The 24,044-nt window shown below is 47.6% G+C and overlaps 2 protein-coding genes across 4 annotated transcripts in view; one reads left to right on the top strand and one right to left on the bottom strand.

Moving 5' to 3' along the window:
- Positions 1-7,154, bottom strand: part of Gid4 (GID complex subunit 4 homolog) — a 26,880-nt gene extending 19,726 nt beyond the window's left edge. Inside the window, exon 1 of the mRNA XM_006973604.4 lies at positions 6,537-7,154. Within this exon, the coding sequence (XP_006973666.1) occupies positions 6,537-6,725 (189 nt within the window). The 5' untranslated portion in view covers positions 6,726-7,154. The remainder of the gene's footprint in view (positions 1-6,536) is intronic.
- On the top strand, positions 6,570-24,044 carry Atpaf2 (ATP synthase mitochondrial F1 complex assembly factor 2). 3 transcript variants are annotated; one of them, XM_042284134.2, is made up of 9 exons: positions 6,570-6,711; positions 7,436-7,581; positions 15,653-15,697; positions 16,064-16,209; positions 17,863-17,960; positions 19,436-19,516; positions 20,622-20,734; positions 21,158-21,273; positions 23,608-24,044. In XM_042284134.2, the coding sequence occupies exons 1-9, from the start codon at positions 6,677-6,679 to the stop codon at positions 23,743-23,745; spliced, it is 918 nt and encodes a 305-aa protein (XP_042140068.1). In that variant the 5' UTR covers positions 6,570-6,676; the 3' UTR covers positions 23,746-24,044. The 3 variants fall into 3 exon arrangements, with proteins under 3 accessions (XP_042140068.1, XP_006973669.1, XP_006973668.1); XM_006973607.4 differs by lacking the exon at positions 6,570-6,711 and adding an exon at positions 7,245-7,343; XM_006973606.4 differs by lacking the exon at positions 6,570-6,711 and adding an exon at positions 7,249-7,346.

Raw genomic sequence — 24,044 nt, 5'->3', positions numbered from 1 at the left:
TCTTAGGAAGAGTTAGGAGGAACAAATTTTCATTATAAACCAAAATGCCACCCAACATATTGTGAAAATGTCGGCTTGGCCTATTTCATAAACAGACTTTTGTTTGTTTGTTTTCAAGACAGGATTTCTCTGCAAAACATCTTTGGCTATCCTGGAACTCGCTCTGTAGACCAGGCTGGCCTCAAACTCAGAGATCCACTTGCCTCTGTCTCCTGAGTGCTGGGATTAAAGATGTGTGTCACCATACCTGACTTGGACTTGTATTTTTGTGTTTTTGTTTTTTTGTGTGTATGGGTGTTTTGCCTACATGTATATCTCTACACCATATGCATTCCTGATGCCTGTGGAGGCCAGAAAAGGATGCTGGATTCCCTGGAACTAGAGTTACAGATGGTCGTGAGCTGCCATGTGAGTGTTGGGACTCAAACCCAGGTTGTCATGAAGAGCAACAGTACACTTAACTGCTGAGCTATCTCAGTAGTCCCTAGATTTTTGTTTCTTAATAGAGTCAGGAGACCAAGGCAAGAGGAAGGGGCACAGGAGATTTTAAGGCTTGGCAGTCACAGGTCATTAGTTGCTTAAATACTGAAGATGCCTACTCAACAACCAACTCTCTCTCTCTCTCTCTCTCTCTCTCTCTCTCTCTCTCTCTCTCTCTCTCTCTCCTCTCCCTCTCCCTCTCCCTCTCCCTCTCCCTCTCCCTCTCCCTCTCCCTCTCTCTCTCTCTCTCTCTCTCTCAACCATACTAGCAGGGCCTGGGTTTTGTTCTGGCACCTACCTTGTTTATAAGACCTGGCCATTATTAGTGGATCGAAAGCATGTATGGACCCCCATCCCCTGTGAGCCATTGGTGTAGGGGTGAGTGACTCAATTCTGGCCAATAAGAATACAGTCTTCTGAGTGCTTAGGAAGGAGCACTAACATTTGAGGAACAAGTGTCTCTTCCTTTCCCTCATGGTTGGAACAATGACAAGCAGCATTCAATCTCAGGGCAGCTACCAAGAGACCAGAAAGAGCCATAGACCAGGAAACGCTGAGGATGGCAACCCAGAAAGATAGATGGAACCAACCCATTACAGAACCTGGAGCCAAATAGTAACGTCAGACAGTAGATGAGACAGGGTCTAACATAGCTCAGGCTGGCCTCAAACTCACTATGCAGTAGAGGAAGACATGACTTCTGATCCTCCTGAGGGCTGGGATTACAAGTGTGCACCATCATGCTTGGTTTATGTGGTGCTGGTGATCAAACATAGGGCTATGTGCATATTAGCAAAGCATTTTATCAGCTGAGCTACATTCCCAGCCCTGCGCATGCTATTCTGAAATGCAATCTAGATGCTTGGAGCTGGAAGCGCACCAACTTGTAAATCTCACCCCAACACACACACAATTGTCCCAAATGGGCAGAGTTTCAGAGTTCATGACTTAAAGTGATTCTAATTATGATAAACTCTGAAATTGCCTATTAACTTCTGAATTAAAGCAAAACAAAGTACAGATATATATATATCTATCCCAGGCTGAAGACCGAACCTAGGGCCTTGCACTTGCTAGGCAAGCGCTCTACCACTGAGCTAAATCCCCAACCTCATATGGAGATTTTTATGTTAAGCAAGGTCTCATTTCAAAAAAGTAGAATTTTGTGCACCTATCATATTTTGGGAAAAGATTTACTTTATTATTGTTAATTATATCTACGTGTCTATAGGAGTACTTACACATGAGAGAGGTGTCACAGCCTCCTGGAGCTGTAGTTACAAGAGGTTGTGAGCTGCATGACATGAGTGCTGGGAATTGAACTTGGCCTTCTATGAGAGTAGTGCGTGCTTGCTCTTAACTGCTGCTTAGCCATCTTTCCAGCCCCACCTATCAGGTTTCGGGATTTACTTTTATCTCTAACACAAATCAAATATTGAGGCAGTCCTTAAGAACTGTAATGAGCACAGTCAGCCAGACGATGTCAGCACCAAAGCAATGAGGTTCCAATGAAGCCAAGAGGCTGTCACATCTTGGTACTGGCATCAAAAGTAATCCATGCCCAAACTGCCTGAGTATTTCAGCATCTTCACTTGCAGCTGGTCTTAGCACTGGAATTAGGTAGCACAGCTCGTTTACACTCACATGGTTCAGCCAAAATAATAATAATAATAATGATAATGATGATGATGATGATGATGATTTTATTAAAGGACACTCTGCGCCGGAGGCCTTAAATCTCCCTTTTGTGGTTCTTATAGAACTCAGTGCAGTTTGTGGTTTTCAGAGCTAAAGGCTATCAAATGGAAGAAATACTTGCTAATGAGATTAAAAATTGAAGTGTAAATTGCTTCACATGTTTGCATGCTCAACAATCAGAATTTCTATTTGGCCTCTATTCAACCACATCTTCCCCATTCTGCCCAAACTGATTTTGATGATGATGGGTAAACTAAAATCACCCCACTTGCACACAGCACATTCTCACCAACCAAGGAGCCAGCATTTCAAAGTGGAAGATAAGGCAGATGTTAACAAGGAGACCTCTCAGCACAGCTATGTCTAACAGCTGCTCTTTGTAAATATGCCTTTCACAGAGACCTGGGCTTCACACTACTGTGACTTATGGGATGGCAGAGAGGTAAATAGTAATAGTAAGATCTGGGGGGAAGATCCTGCGTATTATTTCCAGGGACTCTGCTACACTACAGTTTCAAAATAAAAGATGTTCTAGGGCAGCAGTTCTCAACCTGTGGGTCGCAACCCCACAGGGGTCGCATATCAGATATCCTACATATTAGATATTTACATTATGATTCATAACAGTGGTAAAATTACAGTTACAAAGTAGCAACAAAAATAATCCTATGGTTGGGGTCACCACAACTTTCAGAACTGTATTAAAGGGTCACAGCATCAGGACAGTTGAGAACCACTGCTCTAGGTTTGTGGAGATGGCTCACTTGGTAAAGTACTTGGTGTGCAAGTATGAGAATCTGAATCTGGAGTCCTAGTATACATAAGAGCCAGGCAAGGTAGGGGACACCTGTAACCCTCGTGCTGGGGAGGCTGAGACAGGCCAATCCCTGGAATTCCCTGGCAGTTAGTCTAGCCAGTCAGTGAGTTCAGGTTCAGTGAGAGTCCCTGCCTCAAAAAATAAGGGGAAAAGCAGTAGAGAAAGGTACCTGATATAGGCATCTGATCTCCAGGAACATAAGCACACATGCATACATGCACTCAGACACATGTGTATACACCCCACTGATCTGAAAGTACAGGAAAAGATATACAACATCTTTGGGAACATTATAGTAAGACTGTGAGATGCCATCCCATACCCACTGGGACAACTATAATTAAAGGAAGAAATTGGAACCTTCATATGGTTCCTGCCAGTGGAAATGTAAAACAGTGTAACCACTTTAAAAAACCACTGGTAGTTTGCTAAAATATTAAACCTAGATATACTATAAACCCCAGTAATTCTACCTCTAGGTATCTATATCTACGCAAGAAAAATGAAAACACACGTGCACATAAAAACTTGTACACAGCTGGGCTGCTGGTGGTACATACCTATAGTCTCAGTACATGGGGCGGCTAAAGTGGGAATGTCACTTGAAGTTAGGGATTCAAAGCTAACCTGAGCAATATAGAGACCCACACCTCAAAAACAAACAAAAACCTGCATATGAATGTTCACAACAGCATTAGTGATAATATCCCCAAAGTAGAAATAACCTAAAAGTCTCTCAACTGATGAATGGCTAAACAAAATGTAGGCAATGTTTTACAATGGGCAACAACAGAAAGAAATGAAGAACTGTCATGTGCTGAGATACAGATGAGCCTGAAAATATGCTGTTAAAGAAGTCAGTCATGAAAGGAAAAACAGCTCTGTGACTCTATTTATACATGTCCATAATAGGTAAAAGGTAAATCATGTTTGTTTGTTTTTGAGAAAGGATCTCATTCTGTAGATAGTCTAGCATCTTCTGGCCTCATATTCTGAGTTTAGGAATTATAGGTGAATACTACTAAACCTAGTCTCAGAAGAGATAAATCTGTAGAGAAAAGAAAAAGATTAGCCTAGGATTGGTGTGTGTGTGTGTGTGTGTGTGTGTGTGTGTGTGTGTGTGTGTGTGGTGGCTAAGAGGTATGAAGTTTCTTTTAGGAGCAATAAAAATGTTCTAAAATCAGGTGATAGTTGTACAACTTTGTGACTATCCTAAAAGCCATTAAGTGTACACCTTGAATAGGTAAACAGTATGGCATATGGATTACATCTCAACAAAAGTACTTCAAAAGAACAAGCAGGTATACTTTTCATTGCTCTGACTTCAGAGGCCATGCCTTCAACTACCACATTATTCTGCTTCCTAAAAATATTTTAAACTAAACTACACAAACAAGAAAAGCAGGAAAGAAGTTGAGTTATGAAAAACAACTATTCTCAGAAGGCTGAGTCTAAGACTAGCCTTGGCAGGAAGACCAGGTAACATAACAATCCCCATGCCTCCACCTGATCATGACAAACAAGCTCATTGATCTAGATGTGGGGGAGCATTCCTTGGCATGACCACCAGCTGCCCCCACCTCTAGCCAGTCCACACAGGGTTCTGGGCTACCTGACACCTATCAGCCATGTCTCAAACTCAGTCACAATTTTCACTGGCTCACAAGGGCACTGGCAACTACAAGGTGGGGACCACCACAATGATAGGAACAGACATTCCTTTGATACATAGTTGCTCTGCCCCAGCTGTTACCTATTATATCAGAAACCAGCAAGTGGGCATAAATTCACCACCATTCCAAACATGACCCATGAAGGGATCTCACTTTCAGAATTTTATGATTAGTTGAATGAATTAAAATAAAAAAGACTGGCTTTCTCATACTGTATTATCACATTTTAAGGAGGGAAAAAATGATTATCACAGTAGGTAATGAGGATTGAAATAGCTCAGTTTTTCAATTACAATAAATATAGTTTATGACAGAACTCTATGGGACAAATTACATTTAATAAGAGCACCGTTTTCCCAGTCAAAAACCAGAGAAAACTATTCCCTTTTGGGGTAGGAACGAAGAGGGCTTATGAGTGTGCCTCAGTTAGAAAGGAGAGACACTCTCATGTCTTTGGAGTGGGAGGTCTACTTGCCCAAAAGAAACCAAGACAGGAAAGTAGAAAGAGTAAAGAGTGGTGGAAGGTGTACACCACACATCTCACTGGGGCCCTGAGGCAGCATGCACCTCTGAGCCTCTGCAAGGGCTTTGAAGGAACAAGGTTTGGGGAATAGCCTAGGAGGTGGCATTAGGAAAATGCACACAAGATGGGAGGGAATCAGTCTGCAGGCAGGCAGTTTAGCACCCAGAAAGAACACTATTGTGGAGTGAGGAGATAAAAGAAAACATCCACCTCCACCAATCTCCTTTGGCTGGGAAATGCTTCAGAGGAGAGAGAGAGGTGAAGAGCTGGAAAGAAAAGGGCCAGAGCAGAAGAAGCTGGTTTCAAAGTTGTTCAGGGACTGGCAGCCAACAGCCAGTACTCAGATAACCAGGTCAAATGGGGGGGAGATAAGTGGACACAAAACAAAACTGGGTTAGATTTCCCAGTACTTGGGCATCTGAGGCAAGGAGGAAACTCTGGAGCTGTGTAGATAAAAATCAGCAACACTGAAGCCAGCAATAGCAACCAGCTAGACCAAAGTGCGAGGTCTGGGGAGAGGCCAGGGGGACTGCCATGGATGGGAAGTGGCCACAGAGCAGGGTAGGCTAAGAAGCCTGGGGCACGAAGCCTAGTGCACTAGGGGGCAGTTGGCTGACTGGGCCATGAACTGATTGAAGCAGGGTTTTGGTGCTGGAAGGCCTCTGGAGGCAAGGTCCTAACACTAAGTGGTGCAACTGGAGATACCTGGGTGTGAGTACCTGGTCTTTGGGGAGCCAAGGGCTGAGGAACGCTGTGGGTTGTCTCAGCCAATGGAGGGAGGTTGTCCACCCCGCCCCCGCCGCCCCGAGGGCGGTGGGCTGGTTGAGTTCTCCAAAGGAGCAAGGTCCCCGGCTCTCAGGATGGAGTGAGGGTCAGGGGACGGACAAGCTTCATTCTGGGAGAATCTGACACTGGTCGCCACCGGGAGGGTACTGAGTTTGGGGAAGCCAATGGGGAGTTCTTCAGGATCCGACAGGGGCCGGTGGGAGGGCGGGCTGGTGTAGGGAAGACAGGACTTGGGAAGAACCGACCCAGGTTAAAGGACAGCTAGGCATAGGGGTGCTTCCGGATCCCAAGCGGGCGGGTCAAAGGCTCCAAGTGTGGGACAGTCTTTGGGGGTCTGTCGGAGGCTGGCCGCTACAGGCTCTGGGTCTAGGGGTGGGCTAGGGCTAGGGTTCGAGAGTGTGACATCAGCCGGGTAGGTCCCGGTGGGAGGCGCCGGGTGCAGGAGGCCCCGGCAGCGAGGGCCTGGTCGGCGGCTGAGGGCTCGAGGAGCCCAGGGCAGGCCTGGCCCGTGAGCGCCGCGAGGAGGCCCTCGGGCCCGGCCTGGCCGCCCGGCGCTCACCTGCAGCACCACCTCTACGTCGTACGAGTTCCCCTTGCTCTTCTGGTGGCCGCGGAACTTGGAGCCGCTGTAGAGCAGGCTGGTGGCCACGCCGGGCTGCTGGGTGTTGATGGGCGGCGGCGGGATGAGTGAGGCCGCGGATGTGGCTGAGGCACCCGCCGGCGGGGGACACTCGGTGCGGACCGGCATCGCGGGGTCCCCCGGAGCCAGGGCTGGGGGGAGGGGGAAGGAACCGCCGCCGCCGCGCGGGAGTCGAGGCTGCGGGGAGGGCGGACCCGGGCGCGCACGCGCGTGGGAGGGGCTCGGGGAACCACCCGCCCGCTGCCGGCCGCCGGAGCGCTCGTGTCGCCACCTGGACCCCGGGACCTGCTAGCGGGGCCTCCCTGTCCTGAGCTGCGCCCTCCTCCCCACTTGCCCTGGCGCGCGCGCACACACGCGCGCGCACACATACACACACTCACACACACACACACTCACACACTCACACATACAAACACACACACATATACACACAGCTGCTCCCGATTGGCGCGGGAGCGCCGGAGGGGCGGGAGCAAGCTCGTGCGGCGCTCCCGCCTATTGGCGGGCGGAGAGAGCACGTGGCGCGGTGCGCGCACAGCCCTCTGGGACTTGTAGTTCCCCACCCGCCCACGCAGCGCGGCATGGAGGGGGCGGGGCGAGCACGCTTATGATGCTGATTGACGGGGGCGGGGAGGGGTGCGCCGGGGGGCGCGCGGTGGCGACGGCGTGCCGTAGGTGTCATAAGGAAGATGGCGGCGTGCAGAGGAGGCTGAGGGCTTCGAGCCCGTGGTGAGAGGTTTCCGTACAGCCGCAGCGAGGGGTTTGGGAATCTCTGCGCTCTGTTCTTATTCTCTGTTTTGACGTATGCGTCCTCCCAGGCCCTTGCGCATGATGTGGCGGATCTGCCCCCGGCTCGGGGACCGGGGACGCGGTCTCTTGAGCCGGCTTTTCAGTGACCCCACCGCCTCAATGTGGCCGAGGCCAGGCCCGCGGCCTCCAGCCAGGGCCTACGTACCACCAACAGGTGAGGCCCGGACATATGTGTTACCTTTTGGTCAGGAGCCCAGTCTGGCTCACCTGGTGGAGGATTTCTGTCGTGCCATGCGGGGTGACAGGCAGCGTTCGGGCCCATGAGGATATTTAGAGCAATGGAGTTGTTTCGGATTGGAAAATGACATTCAAGCCAGTGCAGGGATGACCTTAGAGGACACAGAGAGATATCTGGCTCTTGTGGCTTTTTCTCAGTTTTCTTTTTCTTTGTTTTTCGAGACAGGGTTTCTCTGTGTCGTCCAGGTCTTGGAATTCTCTCTGTCGACCAGATTGGCCTCGGACTCAGAGATCCTCCTGCCTCTGCCTCTGTGCAGGGATTAAAGGCGTGCAGGTGTCTTCTTTGATTTCAGAAAGGAAAATCTAGGCTTTCAGTCGGGACTTCCAAGGTCACAGAGCAGACTGGTTGAGGTCTGTGGAAGGCAAAGTCTGGCCTGACGGACTGCCTGTGTCTCCAGCACCCAGCATAAGGCTTGGCACAGAGCAGGCAGGGCCTTCAGTCCTCCACCTCCACACACCTTCCTTGAGGGTTTGCAGGCCCTCTGTCCTGTGCGGTGCTGCAGCGCCTGCATTCTCTACAGCCTTCTCGAAGCTGGAGTTCAGGCCGTGCTTCGTTCACCTACTAAGGACTGTAATAAGCCTGAAAGAAGGTTACTCCATAGAGAGAGATTTTTCCCGAGCGAGGTTCACTTCAGTGAAGGAAAAGTAGTGACAGTCTCCCTTTCGGTGAGTTGTCTGGGGGTGGAGGGCATGTGGTCTCACCTGAATGACATTCACCGTCAAATGCAGGATACGTTATGCTTACTAAACAATAGTTTTGTTTTTTTTTTTTTCTTTTTCTTTTCTTTTTTTTTTTTTTTTTGGTTTTTCGAGACAGGGTTTCTCTGTGTAGCTTTGCGCCTTTCCTGGAACTCACTTGGTAGCCCAGGCTGGCCTCGAACTCACTGAGATCCACCTGGCTCTGCCTCCCAAGTGCTGGGATTAAAGGCGTGTGCCACCACCGCCCGGCTTAAACAATAGTTTTAATAATACTGTGCTATGGGTCTGAGAGAGCACAAAGAATTCCCTTCTGTCTTGAGCACCTTTGGGGTCTTGATTGAAAGAAGGGTACTTCAGCTGAAGCTTGACGGATGAGTGAAGAGTTTGGTGGGGGGGAAAATAGAGTAACATGTCCAGAGGTGACGACAGGGTGTTAGAGATCTTGCCGCGACGCTGCCCACATTAAGAAACAGAATTCCATAGGCCGTTTGGCAAACCTGGGGTCTGTTGTTGCTAAACTTCTGAGGTACCGCGGTCTCAGGCACATATGATGATGATGCTTTCTTTAGTGATCTAAAACACAAGGTTGCCTTTAAGGATTCTTTAGGCTGTAAACTCCATAGTTTTTCATTTCCTTTGTGTGTGTGTGTGTGTGTGTGTGTGTGTGTGTGTGAGTGTGAGTGAGCGTGCGCACATGCACTCACACTTGCCACGCACCTGGAGGAGGTCAGAGGACAGCTAGCAGGACTTGCTTCCATCCTGTGGGTTTCCGGGGTTGTTGAACTGAGGTTGTTGGGCTTAGTGGCAAACACCCTTCCATGGTGAGCCATTCCAGTGGTCCAGAGGCCATAATTTTATATAAATGGGGAAAGAGATTGGATGCAGCAGGGAGCTGAGTTTTCACTTATCAAGACCCAAAACAATGGCCTGGAAGTGCACCAGGAAGACACAGTAAAGAGGAAGGCGGGAGCCGAGTGTGATGTCACACATGTGTGTACTGGCTGCCTGGGAGACTGAGAGAGGAGGATCTCTTGAGTCCAAGAGTTTGAGGTCAGCCTAGGCTACCTAGCAAGACCTCGTCGGGGATGAAGGGAAGAAGAGGAGGAGGAGATCAAGGCTTGACTTATATATACCTCTCTCACACTGTGTCATTCAGTCATTTATTCATGCATTCCTATTTTCTTTCACATTTGACTACCTACTATGTGCTAGATAATTCTAAGAGCCAACTGGGAAGTCTGTAATACAGAAAAGATGGCAGATCAGATGCCTCCATAATGTAAAGCACAAAGCATCCACTCATTTAAATTAACCCTTTGCCTATTTAGTGAACTCCTGAATGTGTTCCTTTGCTTATGCCGTGCCTCCCTAGGATGTACGCTGCTCTCCTTGTCCTCCCCACTTGTGAGCTTCTTGTGTATCTTTGAAGTCATGTAAATTATACCCCCTGGGTCCTTGTTGGTGAAGACTTCAGTTGCCAGCCGACTGGACTTAGTCTCTTAGGAACAGCGACACCGTGGAAGGTTGTCTGAAGAGGAGGGGCTTTTGAAGGGCTCAGAGGTTGGAGGAGGAGGTAGTGTAGCGCAGAGATGTTTGTGAGGCCGTTGCCACCCTCCTGCTCTGTTGACTGCCTAGAGGGGAAGGTGTTTGGGAGAAGCAGCATGTGAGGCTGAATACAAATTCCCAAAGAAACCAAAGTTGAAGTCCTGTCTCTACTATTTACAAATTACCGCCTGTACAAGACAGCTCCTCCAAGTCTCTGCCACTTCAGAAGCATTACTGGCCTGGCCATCCTCATTGAGGGGACTAGTCTGCCACCTGTTTTTGAAATAAAGTTTTATTGGAACACAGTCACATACTCATATATATTGTCTATGGCTGCTTTCATTATAATCCATTATATTTCATTATAATGGCTGAAACACCAAGAGTATTGACCTCTGCTCCAGATGAAGAGCAATTTGGAGAATAGTGCATTTATATATTTGGCTGCACGAATTTTTTATTACATTTATTTATTTGTGTATGTGTGTATTTGGGCACATGTGTGTCACTGTACACATGGAGGTTCAGAGAAGAGCTTTTGAGAGTTATTTCTCTCCCTCCCCTTTACATGGGTTTGGGGATTGAACTCAGTCAGTCTTGCATATAGGCACCTTTACCCACTGAGCCATCTCTCTGGCCCTGCAGAATTTTTAATTCAAGCACTTGGAAGGCAGAGGTGGGTTGATCTCTGTGAGTACAGCCTGGTCTACAGCATGAGTTCCAGGACAGCCAGGGCTACACAGAGAAACCCTGTCCCTAAAAAAACCAACCAAACAAACAAACAAAAAGATTAATTCATTTAGGGGCTGGAGAGGTGGCTCAGAGATTAAGAGCACTTGTTGCTCTTGCAGAGGACCTGGCTTCAGTTCCCAGTACTCACATGGTGACTCCCAACCATCGATATAACTCCAGTTCCAGGGAATCGGATGCCCTCTTCTGACCTCTGTGGGCGTTAAGCACATACCTGGTGCACATACATACTTACAGGCAAAACACCCACACATAAGATAAAAGTAATAAGTCTAAGGAAAAATTAAAGATAGTTCACTCAGCATATAGTCCATTTGTTAGTGTAAATTCAGGAGTTGAGTGACCGTCATCACAATCAGTTTTAGAACATTGTTATCATGATAGAAAGCAGTCAGTAGGGGCTGGAGAACTGGGTCAGTAGTTAAGCGTGGTTGCTCTTCCAGAGTATGTAGGTTCAGTTCCCAGCACTTACATGGTGGCTGACAACCATTTGTAACTCTAGCACCTACGTGGCATCTCATAACCGTCCATAACTCCAGTCCCAGGGGAGCAAATGCCCTCTTCTGGCCTTGGGCACCAAGCATGCACATTGTGGACAGACATACATGCAGGCAAAATACCTAAACACATTTTAAAAAAGAAGAAGAAAGGCAGGCAGTGCCCGGTAGTCACCACCTGTGTTCCTTGCCGTCTCTCCAGCCCTAGGCAACCACTGTTCTTCCTTTAAAGATTTCCACACACAGGTAGAGTGTGGGGTTTAGGACTGGCCCCTTCACATAGTATAATGTTCTTAAGAGTTGTCTGTGTTGTATCATAGATCCCTATTCCAGTCCTTTGATTGCTGAATAATATGTATAAATACACATTTTACTGCCCACTTGTGGGCATGTAAGTTGTTTCTACTCTGGTTGTTATAAATAATGCTGATACAGACATTTATGTACAAGTTTTTGTGTGGACTTTGGTTTTACTTTTTTCCTGGCTATATTTCCTAAGCTTAAAATTGCTGGGGTAAATGGAAACTAACTTTTTAAGGAATAGTAAGATTGTCCATCCCTTCCTGTATCCCGTCCCCCTCTGGAGCTGAGGGCCAAACCCAGGGCCTTGTGCTTGCTAGGCATGCGCTCTACCACTGAGCTAAATCCCCAACCCTTAAGATTGTTTTTTTAAGGTGGATGAACCATTTTAAATTTCTAGTAGTACATGAAGTTTCTAATTTCTTTATATCCTGGCCAAAACTTCTTACTGCCTGACTTTTTTATTATAGTCAGCTTAAAGGGTGTGAGGTGGTATCTCATGGTGGATTTTTTGTTATTGTTATTATTGTTGTTGTTGTTGTTGTTGTTACTCTTAATTATTGAGATGGTTTCTGTGTAGTCCTGGGTGGCTTAGATCTTTATGTAGACCAGGTTGGCCTCAAATTGCCTGCCTTTGCCTCTTGAGTGCTGGGATTAAAGGCATGCAACACCAAACCCAGCCTTGTTTTGGAGGCTTTTCTTTATATGTTTAGATATAAATTTTGAAATCTGAAAAGCATTGGTTAGAGCTGTCCCAGGATTATAGGGGGTTACCTATTTTGAATTTAGCTTTAAGGTTCAAGATCCACCAGATGGCGCTGTTTTAAAAGGTAAAGGTATTGTGATTGTGTGACTAGCACTGTTTCTTCATGCACTCTGGGAATTGTAGTCCTGGGGCTTTCGGTTTTCTAAAAAAAGGCCAGCTCCTAAATTATGACTGGTAGAAAAACCACACACTAGACAAGAGGGATTTAAAAAGGAAATGACACTGAAAACTACTTGTTTCTTTATATGGGCTTAAGCAACTTCACAGGAAAGAAAGGTCTTTTATTTTAGTAGGTTACTAATCTCCCATCCAGCACTCTTCCTATGAGCATTTTTTAAAATTTATTTTTATTTTATGTGCATTAGTGTTTTGCCACGGGTGTCAGGTTCCCTGGAACTGGAGTTACAGACAGTTGTGAGCTGCTATGTGGGTGCTGGGAATTGAACCCGAGTCCTCTGGAAGAACAGCCAGTGCTCTTAACCACTGAGCCATCTCTCCAGGCCCCTTTGAGAAGTTTTCACAGTTGTTATCTGCTGTGTTTCTCTTGTTTTCTTGTGGTTGCCTCTTTGTTTTGTTGTTGTTGTGTTTGTTTGTTTGCTTTTTCAGTTCCTGTGTATGTGTGTGAACATGTGTGGATGTATGTGCTATGCATGCATGTGGAGTCAGTTTTCTCCTTCAACCTTTATGTGGGTTCTGGGGATTGAATTTTGGCCATTGAGCTTGCATAAGCACTTTTCCCTGCTGAGCCATCTTGTTGATCCTCTCCTTGTTTTTTGACACAGGGTTGCTGCATAGGCTAGGCTGAATGGCCAGCAAGCTGCAGGGATCCTCCTGTCTCCTCTTCTCCTGCACTGGGACTGCAAGCATGCACCACTGTTCCCGGCCTTTTACATGTGTCCTGGGGATTAACTCGGGTCCTCATACTTATGCAGCAAGTGCCTCATCAACTGAGCTTCATACAAGCTGTTTCTAGTCCTGAAAATTACTTCTGTACATCCCTTCCCAAATGAGGTTTAGTAGCTGCTGCTTCTGTGGCTCACATGGACTAACTACTCAGAGGTCTTTTTCCAGCCCCTGATGAGATGGGGATTCCTCAGTCTGGGCTCCCGTTGTCTCACATGTTCTTACTATCACTGAAGTCACTTGGTTATTTGACTCTCACTAGACAGAACTTCCAGAGCACATCCTATCCCCAAGGCTGGTCCTCTAATGTGAGCAGTATTGCCTGAAGTAGAAAGACTGACGTTTGCCCTTTCTAAAGCCATTGTCTCTTGGGTTCTTTTTGCCTTCTGCTGCCTTAGTTTTTGTGTGTCTTTATCCCATTTTGAGCAATTTTGGTTTGATGCTCTTCTCTAGTGATCCTACTATCCAGACTTTTAAAATTCTTATTCAATTGTAGAAGTAGCCCTGGTCAGCAGAGCATGCCAGGTGGGGGTTATAGGAAACACAGCTGTCCTGGTAGCTTTGGGGGAGTCAGTCAATTTCTGCCCTTTGCCCATTTCTCAGGCCTGTGTGAGACATTGTGCCTGCTCACTGACTTCTGCCTGCCCAGGCTTTTACATGTTGCTCAGTCTAGGCACCAGAAAGTACAATGGACATAGTGTAGAACTTCTTTCAGAGGTAAGAAAAGAGGCCTATGGCCAACCCACCAGGGTGGCAGGGAAGGTAGGGAAATTTAAGAACTCTACAATGGCAGAAACCACCTATTTTGGTGTAGAATGTGTGCTAGAATTAGTGTTATGGTTTCACATGATATGGTCAATTGTGACATATCATCTCAGTGTCCAGATCTGATAATTTTCAAATTTATTCTTTCACAATTTTGTACATATATAACAAATATGTATTGTCTTAGTGTTCTATTGCTATAAAGAGACATCATGACCAAGAAACTCTTACAAAAGAAAGTATTTAACTGGGGGTTTGTTACAGTTTCAGAGGGTAGTTCATTATCATCATGGTGGGGAGCCTGGTTCAGGCAGGTGCTGGAGCAGGAGCTGAGAGCTACATCCTGATCCATAGGCAGCTGGCAGAGAGAAAACCTCCAAGCCCACCCCAGTGACACACCTCCTCCATCAAGGCCACACTTAATGCTTCCCAACAGTCCTCCACCTGGGAACCAAGCATACAGATATATGAGCTGTTGGGGACCAATTTCAATTCAAACCATCACACACACACACATTTGTGTGTACTTGGATCATATCCTCCATTATCTTTCATTCCTTCCCCTTGTCCCCCCTTTCTCCAACAAGTCCCCCTCTTACTTTCAGGCTTCTCTTTTTTTTTTTAAGACAGGGTTTCTCTGTGTAGCTTTGCGCCTTTCCTGGAACTCGCTTTGGAGACCAGGCTGGCCTTGAACTCACAGAGATCTGCCTGCCTCTGCCTCCCAAGTGCTGGGATTAAAGGCGTGCGCTGCTGCTGCTGCTGCTGCTGCTGCTGCTGCTGCTGTTGCTGCTGTTGCTGCTGTTGCTGCTGCCACCGCCGCCACCACCACCTGGCTCAGGCTTCTCTTTTGTGGCTCACTGCATTTTCATTGGGAGAGCTGATCACTTTATAAACTAAAGTGTGTAAAGACAAAGATTTTTATGTCTTATTCATGATTGTATCCCAGATGCTCAGAACAGGATGTGTCCCATAGTTGGCATACAGATAGTTTAATGGGAAAACAATTTGGACTTTAGTTTCCTAAGTGTACCCATAGAAATGCAGTTTGGGGGTCCTGTCTTTACAGCAAATGAGAATTATGCAAATAACTAACATAATATGGAAGCAAAAGTGCCCTCTCTCTGCCTTGCACACATATGTAGTTTTTCTAAGTTCCCATAGTCTAACAAAAATGTACAACACAGATTGTCCCCCTTCTTGAAGGAGGTTTTTGGAGTTCCTGTTGAATACACAAACAAGCTGGCTAACTGGGTAAATGAGTTAGAGAGAATAGGAAATGTTCTCAGTAGCTTTATTTTCTACTTGTACATCACACATGTACACACGTGTACATAAGCACACACATTGGCTTTCTTCCTCAGAGGTGTCTGTCTGAAAGAAGTCTCTGGTTTTAGTCCATTCACACACCAACTTTACATTCAGTACATCAGGATGGCCTGGTGGGTATGCTTTGCTGTGTCTGGAATTCTCAGGTCACAATCTGAGGCTCCATGTGCCCTCCATCAGTTGTCTTCTTAGCTTGGATACTAGAAGAGGCCTGAGCAGCCAGTCCTGTTCCTCCCTTGTCCCTGGAGAGTGGTTGTTCCCTTTTCCCAAGCTTTAATCAGAAGCTGTTGATTAGACTGTAGACTAGGGCAGGCATTGAATGATGATATGAAAATCAAACCAATCAGTCAGCATTAACAATAATGATATGAGTTGGTATTGCCTCTGGAGTCCTCTTGCTGCTACTTTAAATTGCTTCTGAAAAATCTGTCTTACAGAAAGGAAGAGGTTTTATGAGAACGTCAGCATCTCACAGGGTGAAGGTGAGTGTCTGAAAATTTGATGGCCTTTTTGGGGCTGGTTGGGTACATTTTTTAGATTTTTTTTTTTGTTTTTTTGTTTTTTTGAGACAGGGTTTCTCTGTGTAGCTTTGCGCCTTTCCTGGAACTCACTTGGTAGCCCAGGCTGGCCTTGAACTCACAGAGATCTGCCTGGCTCTGCCTCCCAAGTGCTGGGATTAAAGGCATGTACCACCACCACCGCCCAGCCTGGTTGGGTACATTTTTTGTCTCCAGCCAGTTCAGTGGTGGTACTTTTGTCTGATGTTGTCTTTGTGTGCACCAGTTTGGTGGCTGAAATATAGGAATGGGTCATTTGAATTCACAGAATTTCTCATTTGCTCTTTTAAGGTGGCTTTGAGATAAACCTGGACCACAGAAAGCTGAAAACTCCCCAAGCCAAGCTTTTTACTGTCCCCAGTGAGGCCCTGGCCATTGCAGTGGCCACTGAATGGGACTCCCAGCAGGATACCATCAAGTTCTACACCATGCACCTGGTAACAGACTTGTAGCAAGCAGACTTTTATCATACAAACTTCTACCTGATGCCCACTAAGACTTCCTGGCAAAAACTTAGATGTCCTTCCATATTGTGACGAGGCTCTGGGTAGGCTCTTGTCTGCCTGGCTGCAGTCACACATAAACTGTCACTGAACAGGCCACGCTCTTTCCCTGCCTGGCCTGGCCAAGGCTCCCAGTGTCACCCCCAGCCCTGTTTTTAATTTTGCTGTTTGGTTGGTTTTGGTTTTTTGACTCAGGGTCTCATGTCTTAGGTAGGTCTTGAACTTAATTAGTAGCTGCAGATGACCTTGAACTTCTGCCTTTACCGTAGCCTGAGTGCTGGGATTACATGCATGTGTCTGCATGCCTGTGTATGCAGTGTGAGGATTGAATCCGGGGTTTCATGCATGCTAGGTAACCATGCAATGTCTCAGCCACATCACTCATCTTTATTTTTTCTGTTTTTGAGACAGGGTCTTTTTATGTCGTCCTTACTATCCTGGAACTTGTATGTAGACCAGTCTGGCCTCGAACTCACAGAGATCTTCCTGCCTCTGCCTCCCAAGTGCTGGGATTAAAGGTGTGTGCTGCCGTACCAAGCCCAGCCTTTATTCTTTATTATGGCAGCTAGTCACTTGATTCATCACCACGTGGTCTGTTGTGGCCTGTTTGGTATTTACACGTTCATTGCCTGTGTCTTTCATAGCATGGAGAGTGACAGGAGAGCAGTGGCCCATGTCTTTGTTACTCAGTAGTTTCAACAGGAAGTATAGATAGAGCTCAGCAAACCAGGCAGCCAGAGGGTGTGGAAAGGAGGATGTGCCAGAGGGTCAGCCTCTCAGTGGGTGGGTACTACTGAGGCCCCTGAAGCCCTTCCTCTGCAGCCTACATGGCTTTACATGGTGGCCATCCTTCCTCAGCCCCACGACGCCCGCCTGTACTACCCACCTTATGGAGCCATGGCTGACCAGATGATACCATGCATGGAGGCCTTATGTGGTTCCAGGGAAGGCACCAGCCAGCTCTGGGGTTAGGTGTTCTCATCCTGGCCACTGCTGTGTTCCACTTTGACATAGACCCAGGTGGGCCTCCTCAGCAGTGTAGTCTACTTCTTGACTGCCTAATGTAATCAGGTTGACAAGGCCAGACTGATGCCTAGAGGAGTCTGCCTAGTAGTGGTGTTACCTCTTACTGAGGAGGTAACACTAGGAGAATATCTTGATCCCAGTTTGATTTGCTGCCTTGTCCTCGGAGGTGTCAAATAAGCTGGTAAAGTTCTTAGTCAGTTTGAGTTTTATGTCTTCATTATTGTATTTGAGTTATGTATTTCACCTCAGTTTCCACATCTCTAAAATGGGTAGAAGAGGGGCATCCACCCCCTAAGTATTGTGGTACATATTAGTCTGGTAGTCATGAGCATGAAAATATAAATAAAGCCCCTGAAACTCTGAAGAAGTTCCTTAATCCAGGACCACTGTGAGAGTCCAGTGACTCCCATAAGCACAGTGGGGTTTGAAGGTGGAGCTTGGTTTTCTGATCCGCTCAGCAGATAGGCTGTGATGATGGCTCCGGTGAGTGGCTCTGGAATACTGTCTGCTGTATGTCAGAACTCACATGTGGGTGACAGCATTTTCTGCCTTTTCATTTAGACCACATTGTGCAACACATCCTTGGACAATCCAACCCAGCGAAACAAGGATCAGCTGATCCGGGCAGTTGTAAAGTTCTTGGACACTGACACCATCTGGTAAGTGACATTAGATGAACACTCCACTTGGGTGGTGCGAGCCTCTTAGTCTGTTTTGCCTCATTTGTCCAGAGCATATCAGTGGAGGAAAAGGCAAGGCCTTTGTCATTGCAGGCAGGTAGCCCACTTGACATGACTGAACCCCAGGAGGAGGATTCTCAGTCTGCCTGGCACAGGGAACTCCTTGGATTGAGCTGAGTTGGCATGGAGATATGTCATTCTCACAGGCTCCAGAAACCTCATAGGACCCATTGGCCAACCCCCAGCAGGGCATCTGGCCCTGATGTCTGGCCCTCAGCATGTTCCGGTATTAGCATCCCTGTCATTACAGGTGGCAATAGTCAGGGGCTAGTCTCTTCTGGTTCTAAATTCTCCCCTTGTGTCTATATTCTCTGCTTGTTGGTCGGTGATATTGAAGGAAAATTGGGAGAAACAGCTGAATGGTTGAGCATTACTGTTCCTGCTCATTACTCAGAAGCTATGAGTCACCCCAGGGATTACGTGGGGTGTTAGCATAGGTGCTCTGGAAGTGGATCACTTAGAGCTTGCAGTAGGAAGACCTACTCTGTTTTTGCTAGAATACAGTGGCTTGCAGGGAACAGAGCTTATTCAGCTTCCCTTTGGCAAAGGGGGCTTTTTGAAAACTATGCAGGGTTCTAATAAGCAAGCAAAGGCAGTTGGGACCCCCTAGGTACCAAGTTCTAGCTGCCTCCTCCCTTCAGGTCCAGGATTGGATAGGAAGAGAGGCCTCCTGCTCTGCTCTCAGCAGCCAGCTTTTCTGCATACCCATGCCCACTCTGCTCCTCTCTGCTTATATGAAACTAGCTTTCTGGGGTGCCCCAGGGTTCCCATCCATGAGGTTTGAGCTTAGCTCCTATCAACTGACCCTTCTGTGTCTTTATCGAAATGAGTTGTACCACCTGGTTCTGTGGTGATCCATTTGGGTAAAGAATCCATCCCAGGAGGTGGCTGGGCTCCTGAAGTGTCAGCAGGTGTCTGGTCCCTGACCAAGAGCCAGGGTCTTGGTGGATCTGTCGCTGACCTTCTAGCACAGCACTTGTGTCCAGTGGCTATAGATCCCACTATTATTACAGATCTGCTTTTGAGTAGCACTAACATGGCTGCAAATTCGGACCTGTCAGGTATTTGGGAGCCAGAGGATAGTGGATTGCTATACCAGAATTCCCTGGAGGGCATGTGGAAACATGGCCAGGCCCCACCCCAGAGGTTCTGCTTGTCATCATAGGGGATTTATCGGAGAAGGTGTCCTGGTAATGAGCTTCCCAAGTGAGGCTAGCGCTGATGCTTCTGGCCCCAAGGCTGCTCTCTGAGAACCACTGCTTTATGGGACAAGACTTGGGATGCTGGGTTGGTGGTGGGAAGTTTTTGCTGTTGCCCTTTGGATCTTCCTTTAATGTCCCTCAATGAAGAATTGTACTTTTTTATTAATGAAGGTGATTTTTACAATGAATTAGCTACAGGGTGGAAGAGCCAGAGACATTAGTGGAACTTCAAAAGAACGAATGGGATCCAATCATAGAATGGGCTAAGGAAAGGTAAGGTGTGCAGCTCCGCATGGAACATTGAGTAGGCCTGGTATTGGGTTGGGTGCTGGGGTCAGGGCCGCACAACACACCTGAAATCTCAGGCTGGCTTCCTGAGCCAGAACTCTCCTGAGCTTGGGCTCCTTCAGGTGTTGAGAGGTAGGGGTTACCTTGGAAAACATGTTCATTTAGGCCATCATGCCCTGAATACCTGCCACTGTAGTATACCATGACTAATGTAGGGGCCGCTTTGTGTCCCCAAGAAGCACCACAGGCCTCAGGCCTCTTATCCCCAAGCCAGTCTCTGAGTGTTGGTTTCCTTGACTTGAAATGGGTTAATCCTGCCAGCCAGGCTGGTGGGAGGAATAAGCCAGCAGAGTGCTTAGTATTCTATTCAGCAGAGGTAACAACTCAAATTTTGACTTTTTTTTTTTTTTTTTAAATCTTCTTCATTATTCCTGCACTGTTAAGTAAAACTTAGAGTGTATAAGATACACATGCGCATGAACAAGTCAGGGTATTTCCTGCAGTGTTGTGAATACTACCTTGTGGATGTGTGGTTTCTAGGGATTGGTGATACTCAGCAGTTTCTTTAACAGAAGACTCTTGTGAGCATAGAATTGAACAGATATTGATAAGGTGGCAAAATAAATTCAGTGTCAATTCTCTCCAAGTGAAATGTGGAAGGGATGACTCCCGTGGCACTGCCTTATCGGCAGGGTTTTCTAACAAATGCCAAGATGGTTTTCTTCTGTCATAACAATTTTCACATAAATTATCACTTGCTGCACATCTCCTGAGTGCTCACAATGACCCGGGCATCTTGTGGGGCTGTTTTTACTTATTTGTTTGTTTTGGTTCTTTGAGATATGGTCTCATGTAGTCCAGGCTAGCCTCAAACCCACTGGGTAGGCACCACTGGCCTTCCACTCCTGATCCTCCTCCCTCTGCTTTCTGAGTGCTGTGGTTAGAGGTGTGCACCTCCATGTACCGCCACCCTGGGATTTTAAAGGAAAAGCACATATGTCATATTCTCTTTTTTCTTTAGTCAAAAGCTGGACTGCTCTGCTCTTAAGAGGCAGAGTGCCAAAGACACGCTGATGCCTTTTCCCTTTAGATACGGCGTGGAGATCGGCTCCTCCACCAGCATAATGGGACCCAGCATACCTTCCCAGACCCGAGAGGTGCTTATCAGCCACTTGTCCTCTTACAACATGTGGGCCCTCCAAGGTACAAGTTGGGCTTCTGTGGGCCTTGAGGGTTGGGTTCATATTGACACATTCTTGCTGAGTGCTCTGAGCATGGAGGCTGAATAGCTCTGATGCCTGGCCCTTTTACTAAGCACTCCAGGGTCATACACCCTCCAGGAAAAGTCTCAACTTTGTGTATCATTAGTTTGGACCCATATACCCATCTGTCAACCAGTCACTGAGTGAGGCTTGGGGCATACTCTTAGTTGACCAGGTTCAGGTCATATGCCTATCCAGGAAAAGACAGAGGTGGATCACCCCAAGAAAGGAATAATATCCTGGCAGAAAAGTGTGCCAAGCCTCAGGTGGGTCCTAGGATGGTGCATTCTACCCCCATCCCATGAGGGAACAGGAACCGATGGGCAGTGGGCTGTACTAACGGCTTGTTTCCCCCACCCCCCAGGGATTGAGTTTGTAGTGGCCCAGCTCAAGTCCATGTTGCTGACCCTGGGCCTGATGGACCTGCGCCTGACTGTCGAGCAGGCTGTGCTTCTGTCACGCCTGGAGGAGGAGTACCAGGTAAGGTTCTGCTCTCAGGTCCCACCTCACCCACCCCTTTCTGATTCAGACTCCCTGAGCTTTATTACTTCATACATACAGAAAATCAAACTAAGGAACAATTAAAGGCATAAGTATTGCTGGGGCTGCGGGTGTGGCCCAGTGGTAGAGCGCTAGCCTAGTATGCTCTGGGCCTGGGTTCCATCATCAGCACCACACACATGCCCATGCATTGGAAAGGTTCAGAATTGCTCAGCACTCTCTATGCCCCAGGTCCTCTTCAACAGCCTGATGGAGCTGGGTAGGAGTTGTGCTTCCTCCATCTTACATAAGGATGAACTAGGGTACTAGATGGCACTTGGGGAGAATGTTCCACTGGGCTTGGCACCCATGTCAGGGTGACTGGGCTCAGCCCTCCACAGGCTCCTGGGCAGGTAAGGTATCTTATCTATCTGGGCCTCATCTGCCCCGCATTCGTGCTCCTAAGGCGGTAGGAGTTGACCCCTGATGTTACTCCTGCTGCCAGAGGAGCCGAGGAGTAGCTGCTGCTCACACACATTTGATTTGTTTGCACTTCTGTTTTTGGTTTCAGTTTTTGCTTTGTTTTGTTGAGAGAGGCCCATGTAGTCCAGACCAGCCTTGAGCTCATTGTGTATCTGAGCCTTACTATGAACTTCTGATCCTCCAGCCTCTACTTCCCAAGTGCTGGGGTTATGGATATGTGTCACAGTGGCTGGCTTGTTTACTTTTTTTTTTTTTTTTTTTTTTTTTTTTGCTTTTTCAGACTGGTCTGAAACTAAGTGTGTAGACTAGCCTGGCCTGGGCCATATGGAGATATTCTTGTCCTTTCTTCCTGAGTGCTGAATCACAGATGTGTGCCACTTACCATGCCTGGCTCTCGTTTGCATTTTTATTTTATTTCTCTCTCTCTCTCTCTCTCTCTCTCTCTCTCTCTCTCTCTCTCTCTCTCTCTCTCTCTCGTGTGTGTATGTGTGTGTGTGTGTGTGTGTGTGTGTGTGTGTGTGTGTGTGTGTGTGTTCACATTTGTATAGGTGCACCTTCTGGTGGAGGCTGACATGAGGTATCTTCTTCAACTCTTCTCTACCTTAATATTGAGGCAGGGTCTCTTGCTTGAACCCAGGGTTCACCAGTCTGGCTACTGTAGTTAGCCAGTTGCTCCAGAGAATCCTTGTCTCTGCTCTGGTGAGCTAGGACTATAGGTGGGCTGCCACCCACTTGGCTTCTATGCGGGTGCTGGGATCTGAACTCAGAGCTTCCTCCCTGTGCCGCAAGTGCTGAGCCACCTCCCCAGACCCTTGTTTGTCCTTAACCCTGAGGACTTAGTGTTCCTTGTGGTCCTGCGGGTGTTGCTACTACTCCCGCCTCAGAAGGTTAGGGTTATTAGGAGTTGGTTCCTAGATGATTGAAAGCCTTTTTTGGATAGTTAATCTTTTGCTTGGAAAAATGCCATAGGCAACTATTTCTATACAGCAGAGGAGAGCCATCCATTGATGTCAGCCATTCTGTGGGAAGGCTGATGTCAGCTATTAGGACCAGAGGGCTGGTACAAGACCTGGAAATCTGGCTGCTGGCTTGGACTCTGCTTTTGGCTATGGGACTCAAGCCAGGCTACCTCCTCAACTTTGGATTTGATCCCACATAAAATGAGGGATGACCTGAAATGAAGGTGAAAAATATCTCAGATGATGTATTTCAAGACCAAGGCACCAGTAATGCAGGTAGCTTGTGTGACCTGAAAGATTTTGTATTCCTGGGTGATCAGGCCAGGCCTACTGGACTCCTGTCACTCATGTCTGGACAGCCACAGTGTGCCCAAATCTCCTCCCTCTTGTTGACAGTTCTGAGGGTCTTCATCTGGCTTCCAGTATGCTGCACAGAGTCACTGCTATTCTACTGCTCCTGAGGGTCTGAACCAAGTGGCCTGTGGCCTGGCTTCGTTTGTTTACTGCACTGCCATGGTAGTGCTTACAGCCCTGAAGGACAGTGAGGTACAACTCATAGAGGATGGCAGTTTGCAGGCTGCTTCATGCTGGCTTCCTGGTCTCAAGTGTGAGATAAAGGCTCCATTAGAGGAGACACAGTGGGCTCCAGTGCCTGCCCATTTAGCAGTGGGCAGCTCCTATCTGGGATACACTCTGCCCAGACTCTCTAAGCCCCAGACAGCAAAGGAGCCTGCTCCAGCTTCCTGAATGTTTTTATCAGATGACCCACATGGGTCTTAAGTGTTTGATAGGGTCATGGCTCACGACCCTTAGCCCAGTGATGGGACTGGAATGTGATCCAGTTCACCAGGCAAGGCTGCTCACCCAGAAGCTTGTTTTTCCCTCTCCTTAGATCCAGAAGTGGGGCAACATTGAGTGGGCCCACGACTACGAGCTCCAGGAGCTGCGGGCTCGCACTGCTGCTGGCACCCTCTTTGTCCACCTCTGCTCGGAAAGCTCTACGGTCAAGCACAAGCTCCTGCAAGAGTGAGGCCTGGGTTGCAAAGGCTGCCAGAAAGGAACTGCAGGGACGCAGCTTCTCCACTTGGGCTCCCCTGGCTGCGGATCTCTGGACCTGTGGGGTACCCAGTGTGTACCTGGGTCTTCCCCCGCCTTTGTGGCTTGGCCTTATCCAGAAGCAGCCTGTGATGCCCTGGAGATGCAATGTGCCTGTCTTGAGGTCAGACAGCTTCCGACCCCTGAGGCACCTTTGGCCTGGCCAGGAACGAGGAGACATAGAGACTTTCTCTGGACCCTGATTTTATTAAATATTTTTTCATCCTGTGAATA

The sequence above is a fragment of the Peromyscus maniculatus genome, chromosome 8, assembly GCF_049852395.1.
Source record: "Peromyscus maniculatus bairdii isolate BWxNUB_F1_BW_parent chromosome 8, HU_Pman_BW_mat_3.1, whole genome shotgun sequence".
In the NCBI taxonomy this organism is placed as follows: Eukaryota; Metazoa; Chordata; class Mammalia; order Rodentia; family Cricetidae; genus Peromyscus; species Peromyscus maniculatus.
This window is presented reverse-complemented; position numbering and strand designations above follow the sequence as displayed.